This window comes from Takifugu flavidus, chromosome 21 (assembly GCF_003711565.1).
Source record: "Takifugu flavidus isolate HTHZ2018 chromosome 21, ASM371156v2, whole genome shotgun sequence".
Classification (NCBI taxonomy): domain Eukaryota; kingdom Metazoa; phylum Chordata; class Actinopteri; order Tetraodontiformes; family Tetraodontidae; genus Takifugu; species Takifugu flavidus.
In genome coordinates, this window is record NC_079540.1 from 8,882,306 (window position 1) to 8,899,564 (window position 17,259).

General features: G+C 49.7%; 1 protein-coding gene across 4 annotated transcripts in view; it reads left to right on the forward strand.

The window, feature by feature from the left end:
* The window catches only part of vps50 (VPS50 EARP/GARPII complex subunit), a 47,971-nt gene extending 30,973 nt beyond the window's left edge, over positions 1–16,998 (forward strand). Inside the window, exons 21-30 of one of the 4 annotated variants that reach the window (XR_008947935.1) lie at positions 812–933; positions 2,388–2,465; positions 2,918–2,998; positions 12,342–12,490; positions 13,297–13,393; positions 13,640–13,798; positions 14,663–14,784; positions 15,525–15,714; positions 15,784–16,255; positions 16,316–16,998. Coding sequence is in view for 3 of the 4 variants with exons in the window: in XM_057020443.1 (XP_056876423.1) it covers positions 812–933; positions 2,388–2,465; positions 2,918–2,998; positions 12,342–12,490; positions 13,297–13,393; positions 13,640–13,798; positions 14,663–14,784; positions 15,525–15,714; positions 15,784–15,903 (1,118 nt within the window). In the remaining variant the exon portion in view is untranslated. Of the gene's footprint in view, positions 1–811; positions 934–2,387; positions 2,466–2,917; positions 2,999–12,341; positions 12,491–13,296; positions 13,394–13,639; positions 13,799–14,662; positions 14,785–15,524; positions 15,715–15,783 lie in introns of all 4 variants that reach the window. The other 3 variants (XM_057020443.1, XM_057020445.1, XM_057020444.1) reach the window with 3 other exon arrangements.
* The last annotated feature ends 261 nt before the right edge of the window (positions 16,999–17,259 follow it).

Here is a 17,259-nt window from a genome sequence, read left to right on the forward strand (position 1 = left end):
GTTTCCCTCACCTGTGAGAGCGCGCAGCCCGACCGGAGCTCCACTCCGGTGCGCCATCGGCTCCCATTTCTCAGCAGCGCTGTCAACAGAGCGCTGTTGGTGTCACTATTGTGATTGAGCGGTGCTAATAATGTTAGCCAAGATGCTCTTACACATCTCTGTCACGCTCTGACACGCTGTGCCCCTTTGACCTTCCCCTCTATCTATCTTTTCAGTTGTGTAAAGTTATTTAAGGCAGCATAAATTTACTATTGGCTCACATTTTTGTGCTAGGACTAATCTGCTGCTCTCTCCTAACTTTTCTGCTTGCACAGGATGCGATCAAATATTTTTCTCTTTTTAATGTTGTTGTTATTGATTTAGAGTTTTATGTCAAGAAAGGCCCAAATTTGGGCGTCACTCAGACGCTGCTGAGTCAGTGTTCCCTCGGTTCCTCCTGAGTCAGAAATCAAGAGTAAAGTTGTGAAAAATGTGAGTGTTGAAGGCAGCGTTGTCCGGAGAGAGTTCATTATTTTGTTTTATTACTGGCGTTTATGAAGAGCTTAGTGAGTGACATCAATTTTGTCCAGAGAGACTTGATTATTTTGTGTTATTACCGGTGTTTATGACTCAACAATAACCTAATTTCACCTGTGTTCTCTAACCATTTCGTACACTTACTGCCTGATTAAAGTGTTTCCCTCAAGTATGTGTGAATGTTCTACTTCTGAACTTCTTCCTTAAAGGTTGTTGCGTGACTTTTGGTGTCGTTACTGCAGTTTAAACAGCTTCTTGGACGTCTGATGAACCATCCTTTTCTGTGACTCCGCAGGGAAATACATGCAGATGATGAATATTCTCAAGCCCATCGCCTTTGACGTCATCCACTGCGTGTCACAGCTCTTTGACTACTACCTTTACGCCGTCTACACCTTCTTCGGACGCAATGACATGGTAGAGCAATTCTGCATATGTTTGATGCTTTTGAGGAGTTTTGCGCACCGCATGCGATGCACACACCACATTCCGAGACGTAAGTCATTCATTCCAATCTGGAGCCCCCCCAAATGAAAAGAAAATACATCATACGTGTGTTTTTCTCTCAGCCCTTTATTTTCCCCCTATGCTGCTCTGCAGTTACATAATGTTTTTTCTGGTGCGATAATAGAATTCATTTCCAAAGATGGATCACTTGAGTTCTTTACGGATGATTTAAAGGGAGCGAGGAAATAATGTCTGGTTCCATCTTTTCCCTATGCTCCCCATCTCAGAAAGGATTTCGGTTGAGCAATCGGTTACAGTCTGCGAGCTCAGTTTTCATCCCATCTGGACAATATGATGTCATTTACGCCGCGCCTCACAAGGAGCGAAGCGTTTGTCTCGGCGTTGCCCTCAGGGAGGCGGTAACGATGGCCATAAAATGACTTCTGTCCCACTGAGGTGGAGATGAAGAGGTTGAAGACTCTTCTGGGGCAGCTCCCAAACACATTATCGGCATGTTTGTTATGTCTTTGTGTGTAACCCTTTTGAGCCATCACGTCCCTCACCTGTTATGATTTAGGGCATTGTGGCCTTTATCTTAACTTTTGCCTCATGATTTGGCTTTAAAGCCTTCTGCTTCTTGTCCCTCTCGGTGCTCTCCTGCCACTCTATCCACCAGTCGTATCTGTTAAACTCTCACACCATCTTTATTTTATTATTTTCAGTCTGGCCCTCATTAAGTGTAATTTCACGGACCCACTTATTTCACCAGTAGTAAGCTTCACCTTAAGGGAAATGTTAATGTCTCTATGAATCTTTAAAAGCTTATGGAAATTGCTATGCACATATACTTGTGTTTTGACCCAGGATTTGCTCTCTTTCCTCTCACTGGTATCAAGATGACGCCCGTTGAATTACGAGTTTTTCACTGTAATGGCTCATATTTATTCAGAAGCATAAATATCCCATAATCTGTGTATATTGGCCCCGATAAACTAAGCTGCTCTATTCACTCGCTCTCATATTAGCTAAATATGCCTCTTTTGCCAGGCCCAGAGATTCTTCAGCCATTAATAATCAGGCTTGTATTGCTGCGCGCTCTGAAAAAAAAGGTAGATTTAAATAGTTTTTGGAAAAGCAATAAACTAAGACCTGTGAAGGATCTGTTGACAGCAAGTCAGAGATTAAATAAAAGCCGCTACAGAAAGCAGCAAAGTCTTTCCACAGCTTCAGTTTGCTAATGAGTCCAGGTCGGAAGTTCAATTCCAAATGTCGCTGCTGATGTTGTTGTTCCTCTCTGTGCAGCTGTTAAGTCCTTCTCCCACGCTCCATCCATGCCTTTATTTTATCGTGCATGTGTGTTTACTTCTGTCATTGTTCAAAGCTCCTTCTTTTTTTTCTTTCTGCTGTCCACTTGTCTTCCCTAGCCCGTCCCAAGCCCATCTTTGCCAGCTCATGGTGGCAGAGAGGTGGGGACTGCCAGGGTGGTTGGCCCTGCTTGCTTGGTAAGAGAAGGTATCGTGACTTGCACAAGGCGCTCGCTGCCTTGTGAGGCCAGATTAGACGTTCCTGCCGTGTTGTGTGATTCCTTTGAGTTTACAGATGTGTGTGATGCAAAAATGAGTCCAGAAGCACCCGTTAAATGTTAAGTTTGCTGTGCGTTTTTCCTCTCTGCCCTTCTCTCTCTTGCCTGCCAGTTAATGTCATAAATAAATCTGCTTTTTTTTTTTTTTTTTTGTCAGATTTATTTATTTATTTTAAATCTGGCCCTCCCGATCCCTCCCCCCTCTTCGAATCACAGTCATCTTAAAGGATTGTGTCGGTTCTGAGGCGAGAGCAGACGCTGCTGCGCGAGCTTGTGTGTGTGTGTGTGTGTGTGTGTGTGTGCATGATTTACCCTTCCAAAGTGTGTTTGTGCCGCTCTGACTGCCCGTTTGCGTGTCTGTGTGTTTTACAGTATGAATCATCAAGTCTGGGCCTCATCAGCAGCCGACTGAGGACCACTCTGAACCGCATCCAGGAGAGCCTCATCGAAGTGGTGAGAACCCTCTCGCTCCTGGTCTCACCTCCCTCTTCTATCATCACTCTTCACGCTGGTCTCCTCACACAAACAGGCTCCTCCCGTTCCACCTCTGCATCCTCTCCTTTTAATGCCTCCATGCCTCCATCCCCTGTGACCAGACACGTCCCCACAGCCCTTGTCGACCCAAAATGCATTATCGGTCGTCATTATGTGGCCCGTGGTCACTCAGCCATACATGTGCCTCTCTCTTTAAGTGGCAGCATCAGGGTTGGCGCGTGCTGCTCCATTATCCTCAATCACTACTACTTTCTGATATAATACATAGTAACAATTAACTGGATGCAGGCTTCTTTTTTTTTGTTTTCTACATGTAATTTTCCCCACAGCGTGTCTGTCTTAAGTGAAGATTCTGCCTCCATTACGTGATGGTACAAGTCTTGGTTCCGCCTATTATTTGGCTGTGTTAGATCGCCTGAGCTCAAAGACGCCGCAGATGGACTTAAATCTGACCCCAATATAAAATATCACTGAGATTTTCTGCTCCCCTGCAGGAAGATTGCGTTGCTGAATCCTGAGTTGTGTCCTCGTGGTGCACGGATCCATGAACTATGCAGCCGAAAAGAAAAAAAGAATCTTGACTTTTCAATGTGTCCCTTGCGTGCGTCATTATGGTTCAAAATGGTTCAGTTCTATCATCTAGAAATGAGACGACAACTATAATCCAAGTGCTGCTTTATCGGTGAAAAAGGCCGACGCTGCTTATTTTTGTTTGGTGTCACACTCAGTTATGAGAGTCGCTTTTTGTGGTTGTTTCTTGTTGGTTTTCTAGTTAAGATCGTGCACAAAACGGGGAACTCTTGTAAATAAATCCACCTACTGGGATGTTTACAGGTTGGACATTTGATAAAGAAAACTAAACCAGAAGGAAAGGACAGATAGCTCAGGGAAGGCGTGAGACAGTGTCCTTTGCTCCCCCAGTGGCTCAGTATTGAGCTTCCCCCTGCAAAGAGTGATTAAGTCAGTTCTATTTGAGGGGAGGGGTAAATGTCCTGAGATGGATCCTAACTGGGTTAGCTGGGTTGTTGGTGTCCCCAGATTTTCTCATCCTGTGATCAACTAAAAGATCCTCGCCGCTGTGCCGCACATCTGCTTCCTTGTTGATCTGGTAGATTTCCTCTTTATGACCCGTTTCTCTCCCAGCTGGATGTAATTCTGACGGATCGCTCTCGGTGGTCGGCACACCGCAGCCAGGTCACCGTACGCTGCCATTCCTTGACAGCATTCTGTGTTTGCTGGACCCCTAAATTATAGCTTCTCGTTTCACCAAACCACATCTTCTCACTCAGTGGCCACCGTGGACTTCAGCTTCAGCTCCACCGAGCCTTTCTCTAATGCTTCGGCCCTCTTTTCAAATCCAAACTATCTTGACAGACCCTGCAGCGTCACGGTTTCCAAGCAAACTCTCTTTTTTGCCTTCCCATCTTTGTCTGACAGCCACATTATTGTTATTACTACGATTGTTATTAAAAATATTGAATGAAATCACACGAGACATTATTTATTCTAACTTGCCGTTACAGACGGTGATCTCACGCTAGCGTGAGATTGAATTTATTCAGGTTCCGTACACAAAGAAATGCCTGTGCACCTGCATTCCGAAACGCACCCCCACTCGCTCCAGAGACTGCAGCGGGGTACGCCTCATTTGTAAACAGATTATAAACTTAATTGCACGCTGCATTTCAATTGAGCTGCCAAATCCTTGCGGTTTTGTCCTTTTGATTTGCAAGTGTGACTGTCGGAGCCCAAAACCAATGTGCTGGTAATGATCCAGAATCCCGCGTGATTTCATATCGTCTCAGCCGAGGTGCCGCGTGGCCTCGGCTTAAATTGGGATCTCCATCGGGGGGGGGGGGAAAGGAGAAGATCATTCCCTCTCTCGCAGTCCGTGTCTTCCTCCGTCATTCGTGATTACCTCTCTGAAACCACGTCGCTCCTCAGGGTCTGACGGGATTTCGTTTAGAATTCTCTCAGCTTTGACTTTACGGCTTCAACTCGGGTGTGTCTGAAAAGGTGCGAGGTTAGGAAGAAACTTCGGAGCGGGGCAGAGACATAATTGTCTTCTCCGATTCCCACAAATTGCCTGTTACGTAACGTTTCTTCGCGGCGGGATGTTTACCCAGGTGTGGAGCTCTGGGATGATCCCTCCTACGTGAACTGAATGAGCCGTGTTACGGAATAATTTGCTTGCTTTGATTCCGGTTGTAAACTTGCTTGCGGGGGTTGGGTGGAAGCGACGTGACACAAACATGGACCGCGGCCATACCGTCTCCGTCGGAGGGTTCGCCAGAGCCTCGCCGCTCTGAGACAAAACCACCGGGGACTCTGCAGGACCTTCACGTGCTTTCTGTGCACGCGTCCTTGCAGTTCCACATCAATCATTCCTAAGTGGCAAATAATTGAATGAGTGAATGAATTAATGAATAATTAAGAATAACAGAGTCACTAATGACTCAGCGTTTCATGTTAGAGGACTGGGACAGTCGGTCCTTGTGGTGGGGGGGTGTTCTTCCTTCTAGAGGGACATACTTTAGAGGTACCAAAGGTTGAGTTTGTTTTTGGCGCTGCATAGGCAGCACGTCCTGAAAATGTCCTCCAAATGAGGCGCTGATATTTTTCGGCATGTATCGACGCCCCTCTGGATTGTTCTCCCGTCTGCATCGGCGCTGCTCACATGCTGTGCCGGGAAGCAAAATGTCAATATGCTCTCGATACGGCGGCCCTAAGCAGCTTTGTCGGCTGTTTGTTCTTTTCAAGGGTCCGACAAGGTCGAGCTGCTGTTGCCGAGCGTTGTCTCACTCAGTACCCTTACGCAACTCCTAAACAGCAAATCATCGCCTCCATCCGTGCTCGCCGTATCCGGCTAAGACGCGCCGACAGTGCGACTGGAGGTGGATTTTGTTCCGGCGCGTGTACGCCTGACTCGGAGCGAAACTAGACAACGAATGTGCGCGTGCTCCAAGACCTCGGCACTGGGGTGTGACCCCGGACCACAAGCATTCCAGGGAGCTGGCCGTGACCAGGAGGGAGAGCACGCGTCTTATCTGCTCCATAAGTGAAGCACTCGTTACGTATGGAACGTAAAAAGCTGTGCGGTTATCCATCTTCCCGTTGTTCTGCTGCCCGGCTCCAGTTGTTTATTAGGTGAGGTAAGAGGTCAAGGAGGAGGAGAGGAGGAGGAGGACATGTGTCCATCAGTTATCCACCTCTCTCCATCGCATGTAACCCGGGACAAGGGGAGACGTCCCAAAGTCCAACTCTGAGTGAGGACGTGTTTGTTTTCTCCTGATGATGAGCAGATATCTTCTCTTAAGACCATCTCACTGTTGTTAGTGCAGCTGCGTCCTCTGCATGTGTCCCTATGCTATACTTGTATATCGGACTCTCTTATCCGTAATGAGTGAAGGGAAGGGCGTCCTTGAGGGATGTCAGTGGTGAGTAAGAGAGTCTGCCGTCAAAGTTTGCTCAAACTCATCAGCCTTTTACCCTCATCAGCCCATTTTCCCTCTCCTATTCTCCTAAACCTCCCACGTAATTGGTTCCTCCAAGCGTTTGTGTGTTTACCTCTTTCAGTATTTACCATCAATCGAGGCCGTTAAGATGTCGCGATAGCAAAAATTGAAATGATATCCGTTTTTTTTCTCTCTTTTCATGTGCATGGTTGCAGTTGCGGAGATAACACTGTTGTGTTTAGGACGGGAGCACCCGACCATGAAACACAAATATGAAGGTCTTTCCTGTACAACAGCCCAGAAAGCCCAAGAGAGAGCACACAAACGTAGATGCTGCCCTGCGCCGCCGCATCGTTAACACTCCTGTAGACGCCCTGCCTCCCAGCCCGGATCCCTACACTTGCTCAAAGAGGGTTCACACTTCATGATGCACACCCCGGTCTCTCGGGGGAACATCGCTGTCCAGATTGGGGTCCTGGCTGGGTCCCGCCTCTTCCTGTGAACGGTGACGCCAGCCAGAACGCCATTCGACAGGGATTATTGGGGATAATTAGACTCCTCGACGACCGTTGACTCTGCCGCCGTCAGCACATTACAAATATTGACGTTTTGTTGGCGAGCCGGCCTGATACAGGCGTCCTGTCGGTGGTTCCGTCCGCGGGTCGTGCCCCCCACCGGGATGAGGATACAGTTGATCTCTGTGAATACAGCAGCTCGTCACATCCTGCCGACGCCTCATCTCATTTCACTGCTTGGTAAACATGGTGGTGATTAGGATCGTGGACAAGTCTGAAAGCTTCCGCGTTGTGGAGGGGCTCTTTTTTTTCTCTTCCAACAGCAACGCAGGTGCTCGGACTTATGGGAAAATGTGTCATCTGACCCAGGTGGCACAGAAAATAAATGAAGGTCCTAATTCCAGATGACATTTCTCTAATGAGCAGCAAATTTCGTAGTATTAGAGTGACAAAGAGGTGCAACAGGAACCACTCGACAGTAATTGCTTATCGGCCCGTCCTCTCAACCCGCCCGTGAATCCCCGGGGAGAGGAGTAAGCAGTCAATCATAAAAGATTGAGACATTTCAGCCGAGAGATCACTTTTCCACTCTCCCGGCTCACTTCTTCCTTCCTGATAAGGGCGAGCCGGCAGAATTATTTGACCTCTCTGAGTTTGCTGAACCTCTTTTCCCGTGAAAGTCGTTTCTCCTCTCGTTCGCCTGGCCAGAGCTACATTGCCCTTGCAAATGTATATGCAAGTAACCACGTGTTAAATACGTTTCCTCGGGCGAGAGCCTGCGCGTTTCACGCATTGTTTCATTCATTCCTCCAACAAAGCCCCGTTTCGACGCGTGCAAACGTTCCAGGTCCTCATGAAAGTAATGCAAGAGTGTGATAAATTGCTACACGTGTATCCCGCGGCAGCGGGGTCTTTCTAGGGCGCTGGCGATATCCACGGGTCCAACTTTGTTTAGAACCGCCTCACCGAGCTGTGCAGATTGCTGACATGAAAAGAATCCCTGTGAAGTTCCTGCAGAGGTGGCCTTGCTTCCCTCTTTACTGTAATCACAGGGCAGACTGAGGAAAAAACACCTCGTTGGCCTCCCCTTTCTTTAAGTCCCCAATATACAGCTTATGTAACATCTATAGCCGCCACTGAGATAAGAGTCTGAGAGAAATCTGGTTGGGATTTTCCCTCGTGGAACTGAAACTCGGCACTATTGTGATTGATATAGAAGCACCGAGCTGATGTCTCCTGAAGGCAATATGGGAGGGAGATAAAGTCCCATATGAATACCGTAAGGAACAACAGAATCTCGTTATAATTGTGTCCGTCCATACACCCCTCATTAAGAGGACATGTGTTTTTTAATGTTTTCAGCACATATTGTCTTTGATCTAAAGAACAACAGCACAGATCCCCCCATGGATGTTCAGTTTTATACATTTTCTTTGGAGTAGCAGGGCTTAGTTTCTAATCAGGGTAGCTAAGCTGCCTCACTTTGATGTTTGAGATTTTCAAAGCCCTGCCTTTGATATACCTCACATTCCATTTTGTTTCTGTTCCAGTCGATACCGTGAAGGATGATGATGGTTGCCCTGGTTAAACGAGCAAAAGTGCCACCCAGATTTCCTCTTATCCTTTTATGCTTTTATGTTCCTTCCCACGGAACAATCCCACTCTCCTGCTATCCACACCTTCCCACGGAGGTTCTTCCAAATGCCCGCTATCTTTACTCATTTGTACCTTTTACCTGAATTATTGATCATACGGCTGAAGCCTAATCGGTGCCTGAGCGGACGGAGACGCTGGCCTTTTTATGGATGAGAACAGAGAGCAAGTTTAGGATCAAATTAGGTGTGTGTAACGAATGCCGTGCGCAGTGCTCGTTTATCACAGCGGACCTGAGCGCAGGGCGATCGCCATGGACACGCTGGATCAGCCGCCAAGTGAGCAGAATCAACCCGAACACACGGGAATGGAGTCGGGAGAAGGTCGGATTGAAATAAACAGGGGAAGAGAAATGTCTGCGCAGGTAAACTGCTGTTGGAAGACGTGTGATAAACAGGAGAGGGCGCGAGGAGAACGCGGTGGGAACGGTGGGCCGGGTCAATGCTGTCTGGATCTCATTAGTGTTACTGTGTCTGTGTTGTAGAGGGAGACATCTTTAAAATAAATACCCACAGACCAGCAGCCTCCTTCGATTTGACTTGGTTAAGCTAATAAACTAAAACCACTTGTTTCGTGTTCAATAGTGATGAAACAAACCAGCCGAGCAGGAGACGGCGCTGCCTGTTTTCGTTTCTCCTGATCAAATCGTTGGGAGCCTCGGGTCTGGGCCAGAGGAATCTTAATTAATGCATTATCGCGAGGACGTCCCATCGCGCTTCAACCTGATTAAACAATTAGCATATTTGCCAATCTGCCGTGTCCGACAGATCAAACCGGATGGCGAATCTCCTCCGGAGGAGGACAGAATCGGTTCAGCCTCGCAGGGCTCCGGCTCGTCTTGACTCGCACTAACGTGATCTCTGGAGTGACCGTCGCCTTGTCACGAACCTGAATTACACGTGGTCTGTCCTCTGCCCTCGTCAGAGTTAATGAGCGTGCGTACGCCTCAAACGGCTGAGATCCACACAAAAGGAAATGTTTATAGGAAGAGGGATGAATGGAAACTGTAGGCTAAGGCTGAGTCATGTTTATTTATGGGTTTTCTTTGCATTTTTTGCCACATGGCTTGGTCACGCTCACGCTCGGCGGCGCTGAGCTCGCCAAGTTTTTCCCGTCTGTTAAAACCGGGACCACGTGAAAAGGCGTCTCTCCGGTGAAAAATGAGCGGGAATATTTTCCGACCTGTAATCTGCCAAACTGATGACAGGTACAGAGGAAAGAGCGGCCTGAGTGTGTTCGCAGCCCACAGATCCGCCCGGCGCTCAGTCTCGTATTTTCCATCTCAGAAAAAGGAGCCTGAGCTGAAAGAAGCTGGTTAAAATTCTGCTTTTTCCTCCTGCTAGGTTAGGAGAGGAAGCCATCGATGATCAGGCTGGTTCTGTGTCACATGATAATACTGCTACTAATTAATGAGTCTTGGCCGCGGCGCCGTCGAAGGTGCTGTACGAGACGAGTGTCATTAGGATTCATTAATTTAATGTAGTTAATTTAATCCACCTGACGACATTTTCTAGTGTCTTCTCATTGCTACATAACAAGGAAAAACCAAAGGAGGCATATGCAGATGTGGTGTTTGTGTCCTCAGCTTCTGCTCTCCCAGCAACACAGATGGAATTTGACTGCAGATTTAAGTTTGTTGGTCTGTCTCGTAGCATGTAGCATTCATTAGCATGACTTTAGGAGCTTTGGCATTAGTAACCTCAAAGAAGACTCTTATTTCCCAGATGAATGCACAGTCACCGCTGGAATTATTGCCTTGTGGCCTTGAAGACCAAGTCGGTGGCCGTGAACTGGAGCCAAAACTCAGCCTTGTTTTTATGAGAGCAATAAGTCAAATACTTAACCGAAACAAACTCCTAAACATCAAACCCCTCTCACTCACTGCTAACCTTTTACTCCTCTTTAAATGAGGCTTATTTTGGGGTGTTTTTCCACGCTCTCAGCTCGCTGTCGTACATGCAGAGCGGCGTCTTTGTGTGGAAACGTGGTCCCACTGTTCCCTAAAGGTTGTGGTCATTAGTTGTGAGCATGCTTTTTTAATGCCGCCCTTCTAACGGTCACACTAGTTCCTGACGCTTCCTGTTGAAAAGGCCTCGGCACAGGTGGTCACATGACCCCTTTCACCCCGTTTGCTGTCTCATTGCATGTTTGCTATAAAAGCTGTTTATTTGGAGTTCTTCCACAGTTGGCTTTATTTAATTTAACACTCGTTAACATCATTTTAAACCCACACAGAAGGTCACTTGTATTTCTCTCTCCAAGCTTCCTGATCTGGATCAGCGGCCTGGACATCGCAGCATTTCAGAAGGTCCCAATATTTACCAGCAACACAGATCATTGACTGATCTTTGTTAAACAAGCTTAATATCAAAAAGGAGAAATTCAGCAGCATCAAACCAGTGACCTTTAGGGCATATCAGGATATGCAAACATGCTAATTAAGAAGTCGGTGCTACATTGAAGTCCAGGAGCTTCTGAAGCCACCAGAAGCAGGTGGAATGCTGATGAGGGGGAACCTGCTGTTTGCCTCTTAAACATGGAAAATTCTATATTCTAAATGTCATAGACGACGTGTGACAGCTCCCCGGAGCTTCCTGGGCAGCTCAAACAGAAACACAGCTTCTCCTGACGCTCTTTCAGACGCTGTCTTCCTTTCTGTTTTTTTTTGGGAGGGGGGGGTGTTTACGCTGTAGGGACACAGTCAAAGAAAGGTCAGTCCTCACACAGAGCCCCTAAAAATAAAGTCAGACGGACTCGAGCCAAAGTTTCTCCACCCTCGATGGGTGAAGCAGCAGCTGGCAGGTCGCCCCCCCCCCCCCCCCCCCGATGAATCAGGATCATCACTTACATTCACTTTACAGCTTGTCTGAGCTGCATTCGCGTTGAAAACTCCGACCTGCTGCATTCAGCGCTGCCGCGCGTTCAATTTTCCGCTTCACCGGGTCTTCGCTGGCCCCCTTTGTGGGAGCTCTCAAACTTTCGTAAAAAAGCGGATTAACGGCAGAGGAGGCTCGGCTCGGGTTTGTGGTGTGTTTGGGGTCGCTGTGGTCTTCGTCCGTAGACTTTTATCCCTTAACATTGGAGCGTTTCCCTTTTTTTATGCTCTTAACCTGTGATAAATAGATGACGGTCATTTGACTGGCACGCCGTGTCTCTCTGGGCCTTCTGCTCTGTTTCCTGGACCGGATGCGGAGGCGGCGACCAGCGCAGGCGTCCGGAAGGATGAGACGATGGTGCTGGAAGTGGGCGCAGCAGCTTTAGCTCACACTCACTCATTACCTGTGCGATTGCCATCGATCCACCCCTGTTCTGGGGGGGTCTTTACGTGCCCGCCCGATACCGAACAATAACAAGTCTCCTCCCGTTTGGAATTTCAATGGATTCCTCTCTGGAAATCTGTGGTATTGTTATTGATGGGTGGGGATTTGTGTTGAAACCTTTCTTTTGGAATGAAGGCTTCGGGGGAGGCGGGGGTGGGGGCGGGTGGAATACAGGAACGAGAGATAAACAGTTGCTTTTCAGGAGTGTTCCGTCAGCAGAATCCGCTTCTGTGCCGGGAAAGCTGAATTCCCTTTGCTGAACTTAGCAGTACGGAAATGGCGTCTCCACAAGCGAATGAATGAACCTCATCAGTCGGGGGAAAATGTTTGCTCACCCGTCCGGTTGCCTGTTTTTCAGGAGGCGGCGGGGGAGAACGCGGGAGTCCACGGAGCAGTGGAGGAGAGGAAGGAGAAGGTGCCCAGTCCCCACCTCAGCCAGCTGGTGGTCCTCACCAACAGTGGGACCCTGTACGGGTTAGCCCAGCGGGTGGTGGCCACCGAGTCTCTGTGAGTACACTTCAGGAACGGCCACGCTTCTACAAACGAACGCCGTGGTTGCAGCGGGATGGGGGTGGGGGGGGGGGGTCCTGAAAACACTTGTCAAAGCTTTTCCACTGATCAAGTTAAGGAGCTGGATTCTTGCGCGACACCTTGAAAAGAAAATGTTGGTAATTTCATGAGACGGCAGCTCTGGTTATCAAAGGCTGGTGCTGCCTTTCAGAGATGGAAGTGAAGCAGAAAATGGCCCCCGCTGCGACCCCAACTCTACAGAGGTCCGCGTGGTTGGAGCTGTTGACAGTGGGTGAACCCGAGGGCCCGGGCGACGGCGCGACAATAACGGGCCCGGCCTCGGCGGAGGTCCAGAGAGCGGAGGTGAAGCTGCCCCGAGCGAGCAGACGCGCTTATGAAAAGGCTCAGGTGTCGTCGGCGCTGATCTGATAAAGCGTGGCGGCGAGGAGCGCCTGAGCCACTCCAGCTAACGCTAACGGGATTTTCCCCGCTTGGCAGGCGCAGCACGCCGCCGCGCGCTCGTGTCTCCGGCCGCACTCTCGCCCAGCGTTGTTTATTCTCACACTGACCGACAGATTCCTCCAAATGTTCAGGTATCGACCAGAATCGGAGCGTTGGGACGCACGCGGGGGGGGGGGCAATGTGCCGATTAGGGCAGGTGGACGCTGACATTTGTGTCGGAGCGCCGTTGACGCGTGTGCAGGCGCGCTGCAGCCTCCGGCGGCGGCGTTCCGGGTCCGGACCGCCGTTCCTGCGTGAGATGTGTGATACTGACCGAGGCTCCTTCTCTCTTTATGTCCCAGCGTGTTTTTAGCCGAGCAGTTCGAGTCCCTGCAGTCCCACCTGGACACCATGATGCCGGCGGCCAAGAAGCCTTTCCTGCAGCAGTTTTATTCACAGGCAAGCATCCAGCCCCCGACACCCCCCCCCCCCCCCAAGCCTGAACCTTCACCTTGAGCCTCATTTCTCTCTTCCCTGACATTTACATGGCTCAGACGCACGCCGCCTGTTTTCCATAAATATCCAATAATACCGTGTACTGTATTTTACTCTTTAAACACGACTCCCCCCCCCCCCAGAAGAGTCTTGTCTGCTTCCTGTCTGCTCTCCCCTTCTAACACACATTACCTGCCCCCCTCCCCCCAGACGGTGTCTACAGCCAGTGAATTAAGGAAGCCGATATACTGGATCGTCGCCGCCAGGGCCATCGACTACGAGCAGATGCTTCTGCTGATGGCTGGAGTCAAATGGGACATTAGGGAGATTATGTCTCAGCACAACGTTTACGTGGACGTCCTGTTGAAGGTAATTGTGGGGGGGGGGGGGGGGGGGGGGTCACTCTCAGCAGCTGAGGGGGAGAATTCATGTTTAGCAGCGTTAATGTGTCGGCATCACCTCGCCGTTAGAATAGCATCACCTTCCACTCGGCTCCTTTCAGCTTAATAAAAACTGTAAAATTTGTCCCCCCCTCTGAAAAATAATCCCTTCACCCCCCCGCCCCCCGGGGTCACTTCACCAGGCAGCAGAGGGACTTTTAGAATCCTCTGCTGCTCTTACATAACTTCTAACTACCGTTAGCTCTGATCCAGCCTAGGGCAGAGGGGGCAAAGGGGGGGCAAAGGTTTTCCTGGAGGGTCCGACATAAACGTAGACCCGTCTGTCCTTGACCGGCCCGCCCCCCCATCAACCGCTAATACCGCTGCCAACTCGTTAAGGCCGTAATAATGCGTGTGGATTGTGTTGCGTGCGCTGATGGAGACATGTTGTTATATTGCACCCGGGAGAATATTTTATTCATGGAGTCCTGTTGATCACCGCTGCTCAACAATAGCATCATTTGCATATAAAGTGCTCGCCGCGGTTCATTGAGAAAAATCCTCAAGTCAGGAACTATTTTGGGGCCGTGTTGAATTTCCTTATTAAAGGCGTTGAATAAAGACACACAACAAGGCCGCGCTCGCACGTGCGCGGCGTCCAAACCAACGCAGGTTTGGCTGAAGCTGGTCACGGACCTTCGGGTCTTTCCTCTCGGCTCCCAGCAGAAGGTGTTTAAAAAAGCCCGAGATCTGAGTGATCCCGTGATCACCGCCTGATCCCTGTGATGGAAAAGGACACGGCTCCGCCTCCTCAACACCCTTTATTTCTGTCCTTTCCCCTCTGTCTGTCAAGGAGTTCGAACAATTTAACAAGCGGCTGGCTGATGTTTCCAGACACGTGCGCATTCCTCTGCCTGTCTCCAACGTCCTGTGGGAGCACTGCATCCGCCTGGCCAACCGCACGCTCGTCGAAGGGTGAGTGTGTGAGTGTGTGTGTGTGTGTGTGTGAGCACACCTTCAAAAGTACAACTGTTGTGTTATTTGATTAAAAAAAGGAAATGGCGAGCTGAACGCGCCTGGAGGCCATGTTTGATGATCCTCATAGAAATATTCAGCGTGTTGAGCATCTGTACGGGGGAAACGAACAAGAACCGCGTCGGAGTAACGATTCTCTTCGGCGCGTCGAGGATTTCCGACAGCGCGGCCAATAATCCTGGCCGTTCCCACCTTCTGCCGGGGAATCGGCGCCACGCGGCCCCAACGGGTCGCCTGTAAACGCATTTCACACATCAAAGTGGGATCCAATAGGGGGTCCTATCAGAAGCAGACGGAACCCCGTCGGTTCTTCTCAGCGTTCCGCGGGAACATGTTATAAAATCCCGCTCTGAGTCGTGGTTTCGTGGTTGCCAGGTCGTCGTTTTGCTGCATTTTTAAGCGTTTTCTGCAGCGGGGACACTAGAACCGACCCGCAGACGTCTACGTCCGCAGACGTCCCAACACGCTGACGCTCCCACCGCCCCAAGACGCCAGAATGACGTCTGTTTGCTCCTGGCTCACTCGGCCTCTGTCCACCCCTGAAATGGTTCTGAGGTCGCAGCCCAAATGCTCGGCACCACGCTGCTGTATGACAGAAATAAAAAGGTGGCGAGTAGTCGTGCGCTGGCAGCGAGTCTGGAGCTAAAGATGCTAATCTTTAGCCGCGCTCTGTCCCGCAGCTACGCTAACGTGAAGAAGTGCAGCAACGAGGGCCGCGCGCTGATGCAGCTGGACTTCCAGCAGTTCCTCATGAAGCTGGAGAAGCTGACGGACCTGCGACCCATCCCCGACAAAGAGTTCGTGGAGACCTACATCAAGGCTTATTATCTCACGGAGAACGACATGGAGCAGTTCATCAAGAACCACAGGGTGAGTTCCTCGCCTCCGGAGCCGATCCGTCGTTCCGGCTTGCGTTAGCTGACCTTTGCTGTCCTTCAGGAGTACTCCATGAAGCAGCTAGCCAACCTGGTGAACGTTTGCCTGGGCTCCCACATAAACAAGAAGGCTCGTCAGAAGCTCCTCGCCGCCATCGACGACATCGACAGACCAAAGAGATAGACAGGCGGCGGCGGACCTCAGGGGCATCGAACAGCCACATCTCAGCAGGAACCTCAGTGTGGAATGTCTTTATTTTCTGTTCCGAGCATTTATGCTCTCGGAAACACCAACTACAAATACTACAACATTCACTCTAAAGGTTTGGGTAAATCCAGTCCTCGGGGCCTGGATTCAATCCAGGTTTTCTATCTGACAGGTAGAGAAGCGTTCATCTTGGGTTCCAGTTCATGGTTTCTGCCTGGTAGGACACAAAACCCGGCTTGTACCGGCCCTCGAGAACTGGATTTGCCCATCCCTGCTCTAATGATAATGCTTCAGGAACTGTTCTAGCAGTATTCCCAACTCTGCAGATGTTTCCGCGCTGCTCCATCATTCCGGGCTGAACATCAGCTGGCAAATTAAAACTACAGAGAAGACAAATCCACTGAGATTTAGAGGAACTAAGTTTGTTACTCCACAGTTTCATCTGACCGAATGTAAACGAGAGAATGCTAACTGGAATCACGCCGGGCTTCTGCCCCTTTGGATGCCGGCAGGATTCCGTAAAATACGCGGTTTGGATTCCAGAAAACTGGAATGCCGGAGCGTCTCTGGTTTAGCCATCAGCCTGCAGGCGGAGCCGCGGCAGCTCCTCGCCGTCCCGTCCACGTGGTTCACACTCAGCGCTGCGCATGTTCATTCGGTTTTATTCCATTTGCTGTTCGCGATTCCAACCGCGCATTTGGGACGCAGAGATTCGAATTTTGACGATGATAAAATAATATAAACGAGCGTAGCGAAGAGCTAATTGGCTTGCTAATCGTGGCGGGAGGACGTGAGGGTCGGGCGTCCAGACTCTGGTATCCGTGCACCTGCTCCATCAACAGCACTGTAAATGTCCGTTTGAAGAACGTATTTATTCCTTGCAGTCGCCTTCGTCTGTGTTTGGGCTTTATTTAATGATTTCGATGATTACAAACCTCTCAGAAAATGCTGAATGTGTCTTTGTGCAGCCCTAAAGAGGCTCAGGTGTGATGTAGCTGAAATCAGTTGTCAGTCTTTTGGATTCCTGAGATGAAACTCAATGGTTCTAAGTAATAAACACACTACTAATCAGCTCTTCCGTTCTCATCCTTGCTCCGACTACCGGCCTCGGATATGTGACATTTCTCCGGTTGCATTGGTGCCAAACGTTAACGGGATGTTCAGCCTCTTAAAAACACGGATGTTTACAATGTTGTGGGGACCTGAGTGGATCCAGGCCCCGCCTCCAGCCTGTATGCCCCGCCCCTCCCTCCTGGTCTGCGCATTGCCACCCCTCAGTCATGTCCCGTTGGACCCTTTGGGACCCCCAGCTGGATCGCACCCCCTCTTTCA